This window comes from Aethalodelphis obliquidens, unplaced genomic scaffold (genome assembly GCF_003676395.1).
Source record: "Aethalodelphis obliquidens isolate GAN/ISIS:26980383/991018 unplaced genomic scaffold, ASM367639v1 scaffold73, whole genome shotgun sequence".
Lineage (NCBI taxonomy): Eukaryota > Metazoa > Chordata > Mammalia > Artiodactyla > Delphinidae > Aethalodelphis > Aethalodelphis obliquidens.
Genome location: NW_020838017.1, coordinates 8280531 through 8298103, shown reverse-complemented (window position 1 = coordinate 8298103; position 17573 = coordinate 8280531). Strand labels below are relative to the sequence as shown.

Sequence of the window (17573 nt, the reverse complement as noted above, 5' to 3'; positions counted from 1 at the left end):
CCTGATGCTATTTTGGGACTTTTTAAAGTATCCATTGATTATTATTTATGTATGTTCTAGTTTCCCATTGTTGTATTAATTAGAGCATTGAAATTTGATGTATCTTTTAGGGCTAGTTTCCTATCATTGATTTGTATTTTTCTTTTCTTTATATTTGCTTTTCCATAAATTTGATTTGTCTACTTCCAAAAAATCTTATTGGTATTTTTATCAGTCATATTAAAGTTATGGAATAATTTATTTAAAAATTACATATTAGGGCTTCCCTGGTAGTGCAGTGGTTGAGAATCCGCCTGCTGATGCAGGGGATACGGGTTCGTGCCCCGGTCCAGGAAGATCCCACATGCCGCGGAGCGGCTGGGCCCGTGAGCCATGGCCGCTGAGCCTGCACATCCAGAGCCTGTGCTCCACACGGGAGAGGCCACAACAGTGAGAGGCCCGTGTACCGCAAAAAAAAAAAAAAAAAAAAAACCCAAAACCAAAAAAAATTACATATTATTGACAGAGGTTTAAAGGAAAAAATATCAAGTATTCAGAATATTATAATATGAGCAAGGGAACCAAAGTAAATCATCAAGCATGATTACTGTATTAATGAATTTTGAGGTAACTACTTCTGAAGTTGTGATAATATTTCTAGTGGTTTTGAAAGAAGCGTGAATAACTTAGGAAAGAAGGTTAAATATTTAATTCTCGACATATTTGGCTTTATGTGGCGACAGGGTACAAGTATGGCTGTGTCCTAGTAACAGTATAAAATACAGGTTAGAAGGTGAAAATTTAGGTCTAAAAATATAGTTTGGAATTATTTGTGGAAAGAAAAATTGGTTATCTCAATGGCACACACCTGTGAAGTGGTAGAGAAAGAAAAGTACAGTCAGCCCTCCCTATTTGCGGATTCTGCATCTGAGGATGCAATCAACCGTGGAAAATTTCAGAAGAAGAAATTCCAGAAAATTCTCAAAAACAAAACTTGAATTTGCCTTGCACCTGGCAACTGTCTACATAGTATTTATATTAAGATTATAAGTAATCTAGAGATGATTTAAAGTTTATCGGAAGATGTGGGTAGGTTATATGCAAATACTATGCTATTTTATATGAGAGACTTGAGCCTTCAAGGATTTTGATGTCTTCCTGGGCCCTGGAACCAATCCCTCACAGATACAGAGGGATGACTTTAAGTGAAACCTCATAATATTGGGAGGAAGAAAGACTGATCAGGGAGATTCTGAAAGAGAAGTCCTAGATATGACAAACTGATAAAACTACTCGAGTTAAGAGTATGTGCTTTATTAGTACTCAGAAAGACTAGAAGGAAAACATAAAAGAAAGGACACTGAATTCAGCCATAATGCTTATTCAGTCACAGAGACTATTTGTGTAGTGTTTTTGTGTTATCAACAATGATTTTTCTTAGTCAACTGTATGTCATAGAACCTATGATGTGATATTTACCAAGTTAAAAAAATGAACACATTCAGTTGTTGCACAACTTTCCTCTTAATGACTGGGGCAGTTATCAAGGATATAGGTAACAAAGGAGGGAAAAGTGCATTAATTGAAGACATCCCATGCATATTGGTTGAATGAATGTCCTGCATGCTTAAGGGAGAGAAGAGAGTTTAAAAATCAAGATTATGTCTGTATCATCTGGAGATCCTCTTGGAACTTCATGGTCTATTGAAGGTACGAAACTGCTACACAACCTTTGCAGTGCTTGGAAGATCTACATGGATTTATTAATGTGAAGAAGTTAATCATTTGGGCACTACCATGATGCGAGAGTTTCATTAGAGTTTCATTACACGTTTCATTATATATTTTCATAGATTTATAGGGCAATAGGGCATAATGAAAAGTATTTTCCTGAATCTAGTCAGCCTTCAAATAAGGCCATATCAAATCCAAATCCTCTTTTAACTACTATTGTTTCTCTTGTTTTCCTATCCTTATGTCTAAAAAAGAAATACTTAAAATGCTAATAAGCCACTGAAACTTAGAGGTTTTTGGTTTTTTGTAAAGTCTGTATACTTGGAGAAATCCACTTGTTTGTTTAGGCTTCCATATCTATAAAGATGAGGGATTTATTTCTTTGATAGCCCAAGATAAATGGGACTAAAATGCTAGTTTAACTCTTAATTACATGTAAAAAGGTTCTACAGTTATTGGAAGGAACAGATTTTCTTCAGATAGCCATACAGTGTTGCCTTCCTTTTAAGCCTCTGTTTACTTTCTCACCTCTGTTGACTTATTCAGCTTGTAACCTAGAAACCAGCTAAAAAGGAAGGAAGTCAGAGATGTGTATTTCTGGGCAGTAACTGGAGTAGTTTCCTCTTCCTCTAGCCTGGTTAGGCTGCCAGAAAAGACCTTTTACCCAACCAAAAAAAAGAAAGAAAAAAAAATTTTAACAGTAGCTCTTCAACTTCCTTCCTTAATTCATTAAGGAAGGTATAAGCCATAAGAAGAACCAGTTTAAAGGACTGAAATGCTCCTCGCCTCAAATTGGTGCTTTTCGCTGTCTGGAAGGTGATGTTTAATACCATCCCTTATGAGTTGTAAGAACAAGAGAGAATTACGGAGACTTGATGTAAAAGCTGAGCAACTTAACGCTTGCTACCAAGTGGTTTCTCTGTATTGTTACTTCACTATTTTTATTTGTGTTAGAAATTTGCCTGCGTACCAGACCAAACTCACACTCATATATTTATAAAAATATTTATCAAGGCCAATTTAAATATTAAAAAGATATTTATGGTTTTCAACTAGTTGCACTTGTACCCTTTATTTGCATTAAGAATCAACTATGTAGTATTTATATCAATGGAGAAGCATCTAACTTTAATGTAGCTCTGATGTAGTATGAAATAAAAGTGAATGGTTTTTCAGTATTGACATTATTTTGATTTTATAAAAATTATTGAATTATGTACCATTAGCAATATATAAATATTGTGGCATTTGGATTGTTAGCTAAGTGTAGGTCTTAATGCTGTTTGATTCTGTAGGGGACTAATAGTACTTGAGGAACAAAGACATGTTTTTAAGTTAATAACAACACATATAGTCAAACTTGAATTTATGTGAGATTGTAAGATGAATCTTGTGAAATATTTAACTCATTCTCTAATGTACAGTAAATTGTAGAAAAGTAGTATGATGTATATTTAAAATTTGATAGTCTATAATGTAATAATCTGAATCAAACATTTGAGGTTGTTTGTGGCTCAGAATAAGGCTGCCATATTACTCGTTGTTCTTCTGGAAACTTACATTGAATTCTTTTAATTCCATATATGTTTTATGTTCACGTCTTAAGTAATTAATTATGAATGAATTATTGGGATGCTGTATTTTATATTTTGGCTGCGTTGGGTCTTCATTGCTGTGTGCTGGCTTTCTCTGGTTGTGGTGCACGGGGTTAGTTGCTCCACGGCATGTGGGATCTTCCCAGACCAGGGCTCGAACCCGTGTCCCCTGCATTGGCAGGTGGATTCTTAACCACTGTGCCACCAGGGAAGTCCCTTTACTAACATTCATTGAATAATCATTACCCCTCTCTTTCATCCTTAAAACAGGATTGATTGAGATTTTAAGTGCAATCCATAATAGACTAAATTTAAAATATCTGCTTTTCAGTAGTTAACCTGATGTTTTCTTTGAAATGAAATTGATACATCTGGAATAGATTTAAAGGGACAGGGCATTGGCTGGTGGCTGGAAGTTTTTCTTTTAACATAATTTGATAAAATGGTTGTGTGTGCGGTGTTTAAAAAAATCAGTGTAAAATTTTAAATTTGTTGAAATTGAGATACCTAACATTGGGACAAATTTATAATAAAAGACCATTCACAAACATCATTAAAAAATAGGTGAATGAAGATGGTGTTTCAGAGACACTAGTCTGCCACCTTCTTGGTCTGCCGGCTTTCCAAATAAAGTCGTATTCATTGTCTCAAAAAAAAAAAGGTGAATGTTTTCTTGCACTTGCAGATATCTGACATTCTTTGTATTCAGTGTGTTTATTATACATACAGCACACATCTCAATTCAGACTAATCACATGTCAGGTGCTCAGTAGCCATGTGTGGCCATTATAGGTTTTTATAACTGTAAACTATTTAAATTATTTTTATAAACAATGAAAATGTTTCAGGAATATTTTTTAATCTGCCAAAATAAACATTACCGGTTCGTTTTTCCTTTGAGTAAAGTGTCAGTGAGATTGTTGGTTATGTCATTTGATTTAACTTAATTACTCCAGAAATGTTAAACTGTTTTCTTCCCTGCATTTTTAGAAATGTCAGTATATTTCTAAGGAGAAATGATTAAACTAAAAATAAAGTATTTACTTGAAAACACACTTGAAAGTATTTTTGATGGTTTAAAGTTATGCTTTATTTTTTCCAGCTTGAGAGATATTTACACATTACTTGTTTTCTGCACTTTCTCCCCTTGGTAAATCTGGAAAGCAAAAACTTTGTATTTGCATTTGCTTTATGAAGGAGACAGTAAACTTGAGCTCTCAGTCTCGCCACTAGTCTGTCTTTGTCTGTTGTTAAAATTATGAGCCAGTCTCTATGGCGCAGCCAAATGAGTAATCACCAGTAATGTGACTCGTGCTGGAAGTGACTCCATCAGCACCTGTGACGGAGGATTAGTTACAGTTTACAGAGCACCGCCTCTTCCCTTCTCTCAGTGTGCCCTAAGCCAAGTAGTCGTTCTCATTTGGGTGTCTGCACTGTTGGAAGCTACTGCAGTGTGTTTCCACGCAGAGTACAGTGGGAAAAGGCTTTCTCTAGCTGATGGATGGCTGTTCTCTCTATTTGGAGTATCTTACTGGTTATGTAAGCGACCTCGGGAGAAATTATCCTGACCCAGATCGGAGGATGCAGTAGTGCTTCAGCTGCAGGATTTCTTAGTCGTTAACACCACAGTGCTGATGACAAAGAGCGAGTTGTAATCCTCATCACTGCCAGGACCGAGCCGGAGCAGACAGAAAATCGTCATTTGCTCGTCGGAGACTTGTTAGGTTACAGCCTCTGCTTCGTTCTGTGGTCTTGGCTTTTCTTACTATACAATGACGACGCTGCAAGTAAGCTTAGAAATGCTTGGTTTGAGAGACATTTGCCTGTGATTTTTTAAGACTTAAGAAGTATTTAGGTTAGATTAAAAAAAAATACTGCTCAAGAACAAAATGGAAATGTCAGCAATACTTCTTGACCTTTAAAGCCTTGTCGTGGATATATGAGATTTAAAGATACTTTAAAATTCTCAAGAACAAAGTACGGTTTGTATTTTTCTGCTTCCTTTTTCTTTTGTCTTAATTTACATTTGGTTTTGCTTCTCAGCCTTAGGAATTAAGGTCACTGTCTTTTATAGATCCAGCCTTAGTGTTCTTAGTTTTAAGAATTTTTAACGATTTCATTTGTTTAGGAAGAGATTTATTGTGTGTGCAGTAATTTCATAACACTGTAAAGATAAAAAAAAAGACCTCAGTTGTTTAAAGTATTATAGCAGAAATGTTTTAGATTAGGGTTTTAGAATATAATGTGTTAAGGGAAGTAGGGGTGTTTGTTTTGTGAGGGTTTTCTTCTGTGGTGTATTCTTTTCCCCACCCCCAACTTGTTTTCTAACAGTATCGTGTTTTTCAGTAGACCTGCTTGGGTGGGAATTTGGACTTTGTTCTTTCGAGTCACTCCAGTCTTTTTTTTTTTTTTTTTAAGACTAAACCTTGACTTCTGAAATGTATCCTAGATTGTTTTCTGCTTTAGTATTCCTTTAGGGAGATTTATATCAGATTTTTGTAGTTAATGAGCCTGATTTTTTTCACTTGGAAAAGGAATTGTTAAATGTTAACTGGAGATTGTTAGAAACTCAGACTGTAGACATAAACTCCATGAATTTCCAATTAAGTGTTAAATGATGAGCTTTAACATGGTTTGTTTGAGCAGCTGAGTTATGTTTGAGAACTGCAGCTGATTTATTTTAAAAATGTATTTTCGAGGAGGGCTCATCTGTTCGCCTCTTCCTCATGTGAATGGAATGTGGTGCAGCATGGAGCCCCAAACAGGATACAGTTGTTCTAAGCATTCTTCCTATAGCGTGGTAGGCCCTACTAGAAATGCAGACTCTCAACTAAGTATTTATTTTGGCTTTATACTATTTTTAAAGTACAGTTAACAAAGACAAAGGACCTTAAAAGAACTCCCAATCCATTAATAAAATTGAAAAAGTGTTTTGTTTAATTGGTAGTTTTAATTTGGATTTTCAAAGGCTTTTTTCAGCATTAGAATAATAGTCTTTTTATGATTAGGGCCATATTCTACTGTGACTTTCATCAGATGGTAGCTCCTTGCTTCCCCTTAGGCTGTGGAAGTTCCTCATAGAATGGTATATCTTTAGAGTCTTGAATTACTTAGCTACGCATGAGTTCTAGTTACTTTACATTCCAGTGCACCTAGACCCATGAAATACTTACTACATAAAAAACCTGTAGGATCCATTCGCTTTTATTTAAATATTTTTTATTTTTAAGCTAATAATGTCTTTGAAATGGTTATGTTTGACTTGGATACAAAAGTTAATAATGGTTACATCATTGACTTGCCACTTTAGGGAATCAGGATGTATTTTTAACTCTTAGCTTTATATGTTGTTTGTCTTTAATTTTTCCATAAAGTACGAACAGTTGCATATTTTTAGGGTTGCTTGTTTAATATATATTAAAACATTTCTTTAACAAGTACTATAAAAGTATTTATCGGCACTTGGTGGGAACATATTTTTAGTTTAAAAGTAATTGCACATTTTAAAATTTGCAGGTCGTGGCCCTGTTTACTAATATTTAAGAAGCATGGTATACTTTTGACTTCCATTTGTACATGGTTATTATAAGTCTTCATGTATCAGAAATAGACCATTATAAACCAGTCTTTTAACATTTCTGATAGCTAAATTCTACCAGTGGCTTTCAGTTTAGATACCCTAAAATGAGAAATTCTTTATTTTAGCCTAGAAACTAAACCTTTGTTTTTTCTAACTCAGTAATTTAAATTATGATAAATTGGCCTGTTGAAATTTACCCTTAGAACTCTGACCTACCTTAAAAAGCTGAGTTCTGAGAGGTTCTCTTCACAAGAATGTTTTTCATATTATAAAATGACTAGTTCTCATAGGAAATGCAAACCACCTGTATTATTTGCGTAAGAAAGAGGCACTCAAGACTGGAGAAGTTTACTTTTTTTCCAGATCCTACTTAATTGAATTGTATCTTTAGCCACTTAGATAATACCTTTTGTAGACCTTTTTGTTAACCTTCCCAAGTTGATCCGACTTGGTACTGTTTAAAAAGAAATAGAGCATTTGATAAAGTTCAAGGATTAAATGTTCTCCTGAGAAGGTGCCAGTGTTTTCTAGTTTACTAAAAACTAAACAAAGATATAATATGAAAATGTTACATATTACACTAAGGAATTTAGTTATGGTAAATGGAAAATGTTAGATGGCAACAGTAGCAGGAGATAGCTAAATAATGGGGGAATGTCTGTTTTGAAAATGTAATTTCTCACCCCAGTAAAAATACTTTTGATACATATGTAGTACTTAAAAGGTTAGACCTAGGACATGGGAGGGAGGATATTACTGTGACTAGGTTTTCTAATCATAAATACTGAAAATAGGTGGAGGTGTAAGAGAATTTTTTTCATGTTAATTTGTGAAAGAAGATATCATTTATTAGTTCATGGTGTGGATAGTGTAGAAATAAGGCATGTTTAAAATATTTATTCCTCTGTGTTCTTAGCTTTTTCAAAACACAGACTCCTCAATGAATCGAATTGAAAGCTTTAAAAAGAATTTCTTAAATAGAGAAATTAACTGCTTAAGAGCCATTCTGAATTAAAAATCTTGAAGAGTTTTTCCCCAGAGTGTTTATTAGTTATGATTAGTAAGATGTTAGATTTATTTCAGACATAAATAAGAGAAGGGGGAAATACAGGGGCTTTGGATCTCCTGGGGATTTTTACTGTCTGTGCCGAAAGCTTTGGTTTGCATCCAAATGGTCGCAGAAGTTGCCTGTAGCAAGAAAGATTTCCCCATGTGATATAGGTAGTTTAGCAACTTAGTTCCTTGTTTATTTCATTTTCCAAACTTAGATTCTTTTATAGTAAAGCCACTATGTTTTTAAGATGGTGGAATATTTTTAAAGTTTTAAAGCAGTATCATGGATATAATGTATTTGGTTTTTATTCAGACTGCGTCTATTCGAAAGTGATTCTGATAGTCATAAGAAAAATGCATATATAGTATCTTTATTTCCTTCCTCTTCCTCTCCTGCCTCGCTCACTCCCACCCCCACCCCAAGATATGAGTAAATTTCTTTATGTAAAAGTTGAGTCTCCTTTAAAACAATCAAATGACCATGGATTTACCCCGCCCCGCCCGTGTTTTGTTTTGTTTTTTAATAGTGGAAATCTGGAGAGACTTTACTGAAAGGTCGGTTTTGTGTAATACTTCTTACCTCCTTCTTTTCCTACACCCTTCCCCCATGCTGCTCTTACTGAAGCAGCTGGATTTTTATTTGTGCTTGGGGCAGGGGCGGGGATGAGTAGTACACGGGGTGGAGTTAAAAGACCAGATGCATCCTGATCATTTAAAATCCTTCTTGATGTGAATGAGCTAGGGAAAAAATTACACATGTAAATCGTAACTACTCTGTTTTATAAAGAATAATACTTACAATATTTTAAAGAGTTGGGGTAATATGCTCTCCTACCCAGTTTACTTTTTCAGAAGCAATTTCTCTTTTTTTATATTAGAAATTTTTATACACATGTATATTTGATTATATCCCTCTTTTAAAATAAACTGGGACTTATACTGCAATTTTTTCATATCATTTCTTAAAATCTTCATTTCTTTTAAATAAATAGAAAGTACTCTATTATATGGATAAAAGCATCACTTTAGATTATAATATGAAAACTGATAGCAATTGGTATCCTAAAACCATTATGATAATGACTTTAATAGGTTGTATTTATATATACCCCTTCACATTTTGAGGATAAAATCCAGAAAATAACCATTAGAATTTTTTTTTTTCTCTTACCAGACTTTCAAACCCCTGGTTGAAAAAAGTATACCCAGTTCAATCACTGCAGTAGAATTCCTTGTAGATAAACAACTGGATTTTTTAACTGAAGATAGTGCCTTTCAGCCCTACCAGGTAAGAAATTTTAGGTTGCTTTAAAAAATTAACTATTCACTAAACTTCGCTGATATTCAGATATTCTTTAGAATATTCAATTCTAGCTAACATCAAGGTGTATAATAAACCCAGTGCAACTGATAAATTTTGATTATAGGATAAATGATTCATTTATCCAGTCAAGAAATATATACCGAGAACTTACTATGAGCCAGCCAGCATCCTGTCGCATGCACAAGTAAGCAAAATAAAAGTCCCTGCCATTCTAAAAAATGTTCATCGTTAGAAAATAACTGGTTAGATATTAGTATAAATTATCTTTGTCTCCAGCTCTAAAGGTTAAGAATTGAGTCATTAATGTAATTAAATGAGATTAGTGTTTACTATATACATTCATATCAGTTTAGCATAATAGTAGTTCATTTTCTTTTTAAGTGGGAATTTTTCTTTAGGTTGTCATTAATTGAATTGTTCAGTTTCTAAATTTTAATTCCCAGTTGTTGCAATTTAAATACAAATACACTTAATTGGAAAAAACGTTCTCTAGTAGGTTTTTAGATTTAAATCATGTAAAGAAACTCATATCAAAAGTAGTAAGCTAAATGTTTTTTAAAATCTCTAGTTAAGTTCTATCAGTTAATTTTTTAAGATTGAAGTAAAAATGCAGAGAACTTTGTTTTCTTTGTATATTTGGATTTTAGGTTGAATTAAATCAGTATATTTTATAGGTTTTTTTTTTACTTAAATGTTTAAGATAATATAATAAGTGCCTTGAAAGAAAGTATGAGTGAACTAATTTGACTTTCTTTTTTCAATAGAGCTGAAAGTCCATACTCCTATTTCATTTCAGAATAGTTACTGTTTTTCAAAAGTAAAATATAGAGGCATTGTTTCCATGGAAAGAACAAGAGCTTGAGTTAATGAGCAGTGGTTTGCTGTGTGTGAAGTTATAATACTTAAGGAATTAGTAGTGATGTGCCGCTTTTATTAGATCTACCAAAAGTAGATGATAGTTCTCTCGATTAAATGTTATTTCTTACTTTGAAGTCTACATGGGTATGTTTTTGTCTCTTCACATTATTTTTCACAGTTCATTAAATGGCCTCATTTTTGTACTGTTACCTTTTGCTCTTTGTTTGCAGTATTTACAGCTAAAAATTCATAGCAGTTCCAGTTTAATATTGGAGGTGTTAGAGCTTTTCCCTCGGGTTTTATTTTGTTTTGGTTTTGGTTGTAAATGCCATTTAGCTTGCTATAGCCTTATTTGTCTCATTTCTAACAGTCTTTTAGTGGGAATTAGCCTAGGTGAGTATAGGTAAAAATCAAAGGAACCTTCTGCCTCAGTATTTTAATTCTGTGGCTGCTGATTAGCACTGTAGAAGCTTGGATTTGATTTAGAGAACTGAAATCATTATGTAGAAATTACTTTTAAAAATAAACTCTTGCCAGGTGGCCTAAAACTCTACAACATGTTTATTAAAATTATAGTGATTGAAAGAATTAGAAATAAAGGCTTAAGAGCTAAAGTCTTATTTGACTTGGTGATGTGTATGATTGTCTTTGTTAGCTATTTATATTTTCCCTGCTAGTATAGGTAAGTTGACCTCTGGCCTAGAAGGATATGATCTTCCAAAGGTGATGTGATTCACTTGACATTTTAACCATTTGCGCTTCACAAGTAATGTGAATTCTCAGTTGTAAGAGATCAGAAGGAATTACACTAACAGCACTTGGTTTAGGATCCAGCATACCTTAATTTTAGTGTTTCTTAAGAGTTTTAGAAGTAATAAATGGTATACAGTAAAGCTTTTTTGTATACATTTTAATTTTTATATTTAATGTTTTTTAACCAGGTTAAAAATATAAAAAGTTTCTCCAGTATGTAAATTATTGACAGCTACTGTAATTTTTTGAATGAAAATTTACTCCAGAGACTGAAGATGGCTTAGTCTAGGTTTTCAAAGTTATTTATTTAAATGAATTTATAAAATATAGACATACTCTACATAAAGAAAATACTTTTAGAGTTCATGTAATTAGAGTGGCTTTATCCCACAATGCTTTTCTCTAACCAGTTGTCCAAACAGTACATTAAATTCCTTGGCATGTTAAACATGGCAGCTGTTCCTGGCATAGATTTTGTAAATAGTGCCTTGATAAATCTTAACCTTAGGGTAACCATATGTAAGTCGAAGGGCATTTGGGGAAAATTGAACAAGTTTTTAAAATGGTCTCCCTGTTTTTTCTCATTTCTTTAAATTTCATGAGGCAGTTTCTTCTGAATCTGGGTGTTAATTGTCCTTTGTAGACTTCTTATGTGGGATGGGGAAGAAAGTCTTCTTTGGAAATGGCCTTTCTGTATAGAGTACACCTAAGTTTTGTTTGAAAAATTCCCACAAGTGATGCTTCATTGTGAATCTGTTTAAATAGTTTTATACTGGGAATTCCCATTCACCATCTTTCTCCTTGAGTGCTCAGCATTTTATTCTGTAGTAGTACGCTCCCTTTAGTTACCTTTATAGTGGTGCAGCCCTATTTTTTTTTTTTTTTTTTTTGGTATGCGGGCCTCTCACTGTTGTGGCCCTCTCCCGTTGTGGAGCACAGGCTCCGGACGCGCAGGCTCAGCGGCCATGGCTCACAGGCCCAGCCGCTCCGCGGCATGTGGGATCTTCGCGGACCGGGGCACGAACCCGTGTACCCTGCATCGGCAGGAGGACTCGCAACCACTGCGCCACCAGGGAAGCCCCCTATTTTTTAATATGTCACAATAACATATATTGTAAGGTAATGGTTAGGAAACACACGACTCAGAATTAATACAGATCCTTTCCCTTTTAGGTCAGTGGTTTGCACTTATCTCTCTGAATGACTTCAGTGTATTGAGTATCAGATGGCATGTATTAAGTTAATTGATTTGTTCTTTTTTAAAAATATTTATTTATCTATCTATCTACACTGGGTCTTAGTTGCGGCTCACGGGATCTTTTAGTTGTGGCATGTGGGATCTAGTTACCTGACCAGGGATCGAACCCAGACCACCTGCATTGGGAGCATGGAGTCTTAATCGCTGGACCACCAAAGGAAGTCGCAGTTTGGTCGTTTTTTTAAGTTATGTGCGGTTGGTGGATCCGGGTGCAACCATCATAGATTATAGTTTTCAGTATTTTGGAAGGCAAGTTGAATGAGGAGAGAAATGAAATCAACATTTTATAGACAATATAATGAATGCATATTAATACATTGCTGATGCAGCGTACCATGGTATTGTTAATTCTGTTTTTCCTTCCTTTTGCACACAAATGAGTTTCTGCTTCCTCCTTTCAGATTTCCTGATCATGCCTGGCTGCAATTAACTTTCTTTGAAGAAAAGGGGGAAGGGAAAAAGAGAGGAAGTAGGAGGGAGCTCTTCAGATTCTATGTCTCTCAGCTGGCTGGGAAGGAGGAGGAAAAAACAAATTATTTGTTCTTCAAGATGCTTTTTATAGTTTTCGTTTTTTTTTTAATTACTATGATTTCTGTGGTATGGTTGCTTTACTTTGGAGGATGAGTACAGAAGTTTTAAAAAACTTTCCACTAAAATTTGAAGTTTTGATCAAGTTCATGTAAAAAAGTTTGATAATGAAATATGAACATTGAACTTTTAGCATGATTTTGAAATCATCTTGTCCTGGATTTTGGCTTCTGGCCATGCACACACCTGCAGTTTCAGGTTGGTTGCCTCATAGAAGATGTAGAAGAGATTATTTCTTACCTGAAAATCGTACATGACTCATATCAATTAATCTGGGTTGGTCTGGCTTGTTAGTCCACTGTTTTCTAGGGATCACAATCCTTTTTGCTTTTAAATGTAATAAAGGAATAATACAAAGGGCACTAGTTGAAAACCATTAAAGGTTTGAAGCAGAATGTGCTGGCTTAAAATTATACCCAATGTCTATCTTATTGTATATTAAAATTCACTGTATTGGGTTGGCCAAAAAGTTTGGGTTTTTCTGTTTTCTTATGGAAAACCCACACGAACTTTTTGGCCAACACAATAGTAAAGAGGTATTTTCCCTACAATAAGGTAGAATCATCCTAGACCTGAAGGAATGAACCTATTTGAAGTTCTTGGTCATTATAATGTGCTAAAAGTTCAGAGATAAGACTACTAATACTTCAGCTTCTATCATTGCAAAATACAGACATTGAACTACTTTACTAAGTCCTTGATATAGTACTATTGTGCTGTGAATTGCTGGTTGAAGGGAATGCGTGGAGCAAACCTGAGTATTTTCTTAGTTCCTAGACTAAAGATTGATTAAGGACTTTAACAGAGAAGAGTCTTATATTATTTAATGCAAGTGTCTGAACTGTGTTGGGTCTGTTTATCATTGCTATATGCTCCTTCAGTGAGAAAGTTGTTTTTTCAGTTGGAGTCTATTTTGAACCACATTCCATCATTGATTACATAAATTTATTGTCTGCAGTTTGAGAATATCCCTAAGTTAGTTGTTGCTCAACACATCTGGTTTACTAAAAATAGTTTAAGGAGTGGAGTGTAGCAGAGACATATATGTTTTTCCTTCTAAATTTTTGTTATTTGGAATTGCTTCACTACCAGGATGAGATGAGTTTGAGTGAGGTGAAATTTAGCCTTCAGTCAGCCTAGATGAACAATCAACTAGTTGTTTGGTTGTTACCTGCTCAATGTTATATTTTGTTGAGTGAAGTATTTGACATAAGTGAGCCACTGAAAAGTTTGAAAATCTTGTTGGTAATAATTTGGCTTATAAGCAGATTTATTCCCCAGAGAACTATGTCGATATTGCTAATAGTTTAGAGAGGAAGTAAACAGAACTTCATTGTTAGTATTGCTGTGGTGGGTAGAGAAAAGACAACTTTTTTGCCCTTTTCTTTACTCTCGTTTCAATTTGTAGTATAGCTATATCACTTCAGAGCATTTTTAAACTAACATTCCTGTAGAGGAAATGAGAATTTGACCTGGTACAGGGTTTATATAGTTAGGTAAATGTTTCTGTCCCAGAATTACTCTCAGATTTGTTCTTTCTGGTGTCAAATTACTGCTCCCTCATTAATTTTACTAAAAGAAAAAAATAAATTGACTTTCAGAAACTGCCTAGAAAACTGTTATTTTATTTTTATGATAGAAATTGGTGGGTTTTTGTTTGTTGTTTTGTAATGATAACTGAACTTGGTATTGAGAGATAGGTACTTATAAGAAATAACGGAAGTACACCTCCTATTAGGATATGGGAGTGGAGTGTGCTCACACCCCACCCTCGAGAATGAGAGCTTCTGCTCCTGAGTTGAGGTGGGGAGAGATGGGCTCAGAACAGAAGCTCCACTTACTGTTAACTCACTTGATTTTTTTTTTTTCCCCAGAAAGGAGTGTTTAAATGGCAGTTTTATGCTCAGACTCTACTTCCCTTTGACTTACCCTTGAAATTTTTAAATGTCTGGTGTTAGAAACATCCCAACTGACTTCATTCATTTAGCAGTTATTTAAATTATGTGGTTTCCCTATTCATAGCATCCTGCTTAGGTGCTTGATGGTTTTAAAAAGTTGATAAAGGGACTTCCTCGGTGGTCCAGTGGTTAAGACTCTGCTTCGACTGCAGCGGGCACAGGCTCAATCCCTGGTCAGGGAACTAAGATCCTGCATGGGAACTAAGATTCCCACAGGCCGCACTGTGTGGCCAAAAAAATAAATTAAAAAAATAAAAGTATAAGTCATAGTCCTTATTAGTTTCCAAAGAGTTTATAATCCGTGATAACAACTTAGATTTTTAAAAATGTCCTTGAAATAAGTTTGATTTAAGGAGCCAAAAATGCATAGTAAAGACTTAAGGAATACAAAAGAAAGAAGCCAGCAGAGATTGAAATGGTATAAAGAAGTATCATGAAGAGGGTAAAACTTGAATGGGATTCTTCTGAATGGAGATGGAAGTGAAAGATAAGGAGAGTGAGGCAGACATTTAGCAGAAAGGATTGCGTGATCAATGATGAGGTAGATTTAGGGGTCAGTAGAATATCAGTCTAGCTAGAGAAGAGAGTTTGGTTTTGAATATAGACATCATACCAGAGAAGTAAGTATTGTGGGGTCAGATAAAAGAGGAAAAGGATTGCTAAGTACGGTTACTAAGTGACTTTTATCTTGTAGGCCCTATGAATTGTTGGAAGCTTTGAAGCAAGAGAATAACAAAAACAAAATTTTCTACATAACAGTGACATCTGGTTATTGTACTATATCAGAAGGAGCTAATTGATGGCATCTTTTGTCTTAGATAATCAGCCTAGCTATGAATTTTGAAGTCAATTCATGCAGATACGGTTTCAAATCCTAGCTTTGCCGTTTGCTAGCTATGTGACATTGGGAAAGTCTAAAGCATGCTCAATAATTGGTTTCCTTATCTATAAGATTAATATACTATCCATCTCAGAGTTAGAAAGATTAAGTGAATGACACATTTAAAATGAGCTTATTACTACATAGAAACTGCTCAATAGAAGGTCACTGCTATTTAGACATGCTCTAAATCTCCCTTTTTATAGATGGAGTCTTAAACCTTTGTGGTAGATATTTGAAACTCCTTTCTCTTCTTACCATATGCAGCCATTGGACATTTCTCTGCCACCATCTGCGCCTCTTTTAACAATCTGTTTTATTTGTCTTCTCTGGAACTCTCACCATTCCTTCTGCAGCTGGTGCTAGATAAACTTTTTCAGTGTTGGTACAAGCCATGGTCACTGTGTAACAGAACATGTCTTTGTAGTAGTATTTCTTCTTCCCTCTCCCCCTTTTTAAAAAGTATATTTAGATAAGATTCCTCAGTGACTTCTTAAACTCCTGTTTTAAGAAAATGATATTAGAAAAGATGCAGAACCCTATTGTGGGATTACTCTCCACAACACATCCTTACCTTTTTTCCCCGTGGGGAAAGGCATAAGCTCTACTTGCTGTGATAGTTATTTTTATCTCAAGAAGTATAAGTGATATGCAGCAAATTACAGAATTGTTTTTCTTTGTTTGGCTCTGGAGGGAGGCCATGAGGATGTAGTACTACAGTTTGGAAGTCCTCTTAGCATTGAATAAGAGTTGGTCTAAATGACCTTTGAAGTTCCTTTCCAACATTTAAAGCCATAATTCTGTGAACTTGCTCAGTGTGGGAAAACAAATATTTCTGATGAACATTAACCTGATCAAGTTAGTCCCTGGCTAATGATATTAGTCTCAGGGATAAAAGACATTCAACCTAAATCTAGGTTTATCTGAAAAGAGAGAACTATTAAGCCAGGCAGTGCCAGATGCAAATCGAAATTATGCAAAACTGGAATAACAGGATTGTTTGGATTAATAGTACCTACTGAGAGCTTTCTTTCTATTCTGTATTTTTCTGTATCTGTTTCTGAATTATATTTTGACAGAGTTGAGCACGTTCTCAGTTAGTCCATGAGTTTTTGTGTGCATTTCAGTTTGCCTTCATATTAGCATTTGATTGAAATTAGAGGTGCCTTGTTGGCATAATGTCAGTAAAAATGAGAACTGTGAGATTGTAGGATATACACTGTGCCAAGAGTATAAAAAATACAGGATCATAGCCATAGCTGTGAACTGATTGCTGGTGGAATATTGGCTTGGTAGGATCAGCATCTGTGGGCAGGCATTGGCCTGGGGGGTGGTCTAGGAGATGAGGCCAGAGCAGGAAGCTGCTATTGTGTAGTGCTTGGCTTTATTCCATTTCTAGTCAAAAGTGACAGCTTGCAGTAGTGGAGCCAAGCTGAAGCCTAGAAAGTAGAATGGACTACAAGAAAAGCAGAACCAGAAGCTAAAACAGAATCATTGTTACTTCCTTATTTAAGTAGGCTTTTTAAAAATTTTAAATTGGTACATCATGTTTTAATATTCAGTAATTTTGCTCTGCATCTTGTTTAAATACTGTTATCTCCCCCCTGCCTGCATGATTCTTTATTGCCATAATTTCAAAAAAAGTTGTGAAACGTGCTTAAGGTCCTACAAATCGGGTATGCCGATGTGTATTGTCTGCTGCTATTAAAAAGGGAGTTCTTCATTTGTAAAAATTGGTTGCAAAACTTGGTGTGTTGAAAATATATTCATGAAGTTCAGGAACATGTTATTTTGACTGAAATTTGGCTCACGTATGAGCTGTTCTGCAATATTCAGATTAAAAACATTTATAAGTCACAGTCTGCGATAGTTCTCTCCTGGTCACAAATCTGCTATGATCATATGCTGAAAAATCTGCCAGTCCCTTTTTAATTTTTTGTGGCTGCTGTTATGAATTTAAAGTATGTGAAATTATGCTTGTAGACATCAGATTCCAAAGATTCTAAGCCATCA

General features: G+C 34.8%; 1 protein-coding gene across 5 annotated transcripts in view; it reads left to right on the top strand.

Annotated features, from left to right (window-relative positions):
- JMJD1C (jumonji domain containing 1C) overlaps positions 1-17573 on the top strand; it is a 308347-nt gene that overhangs the window by 227442 nt on the left and 63332 nt on the right. For 4 of the 5 annotated variants that reach the window (XM_027091871.1, XM_027091869.1, XM_027091868.1 and 1 more), the window contains exon 3: positions 9116-9229. The exons of the other annotated variant lie outside the window; for it this stretch is intronic. Coding sequence is in view for 3 of the 4 variants with exons in the window: in XM_027091869.1 (XP_026947670.1) it covers positions 9116-9229 (114 nt within the window). In the remaining variant the exon portion in view is untranslated. The remainder of the gene's footprint in view (positions 1-9115; positions 9230-17573) is intronic. 5 annotated transcript variants of the gene reach the window in all.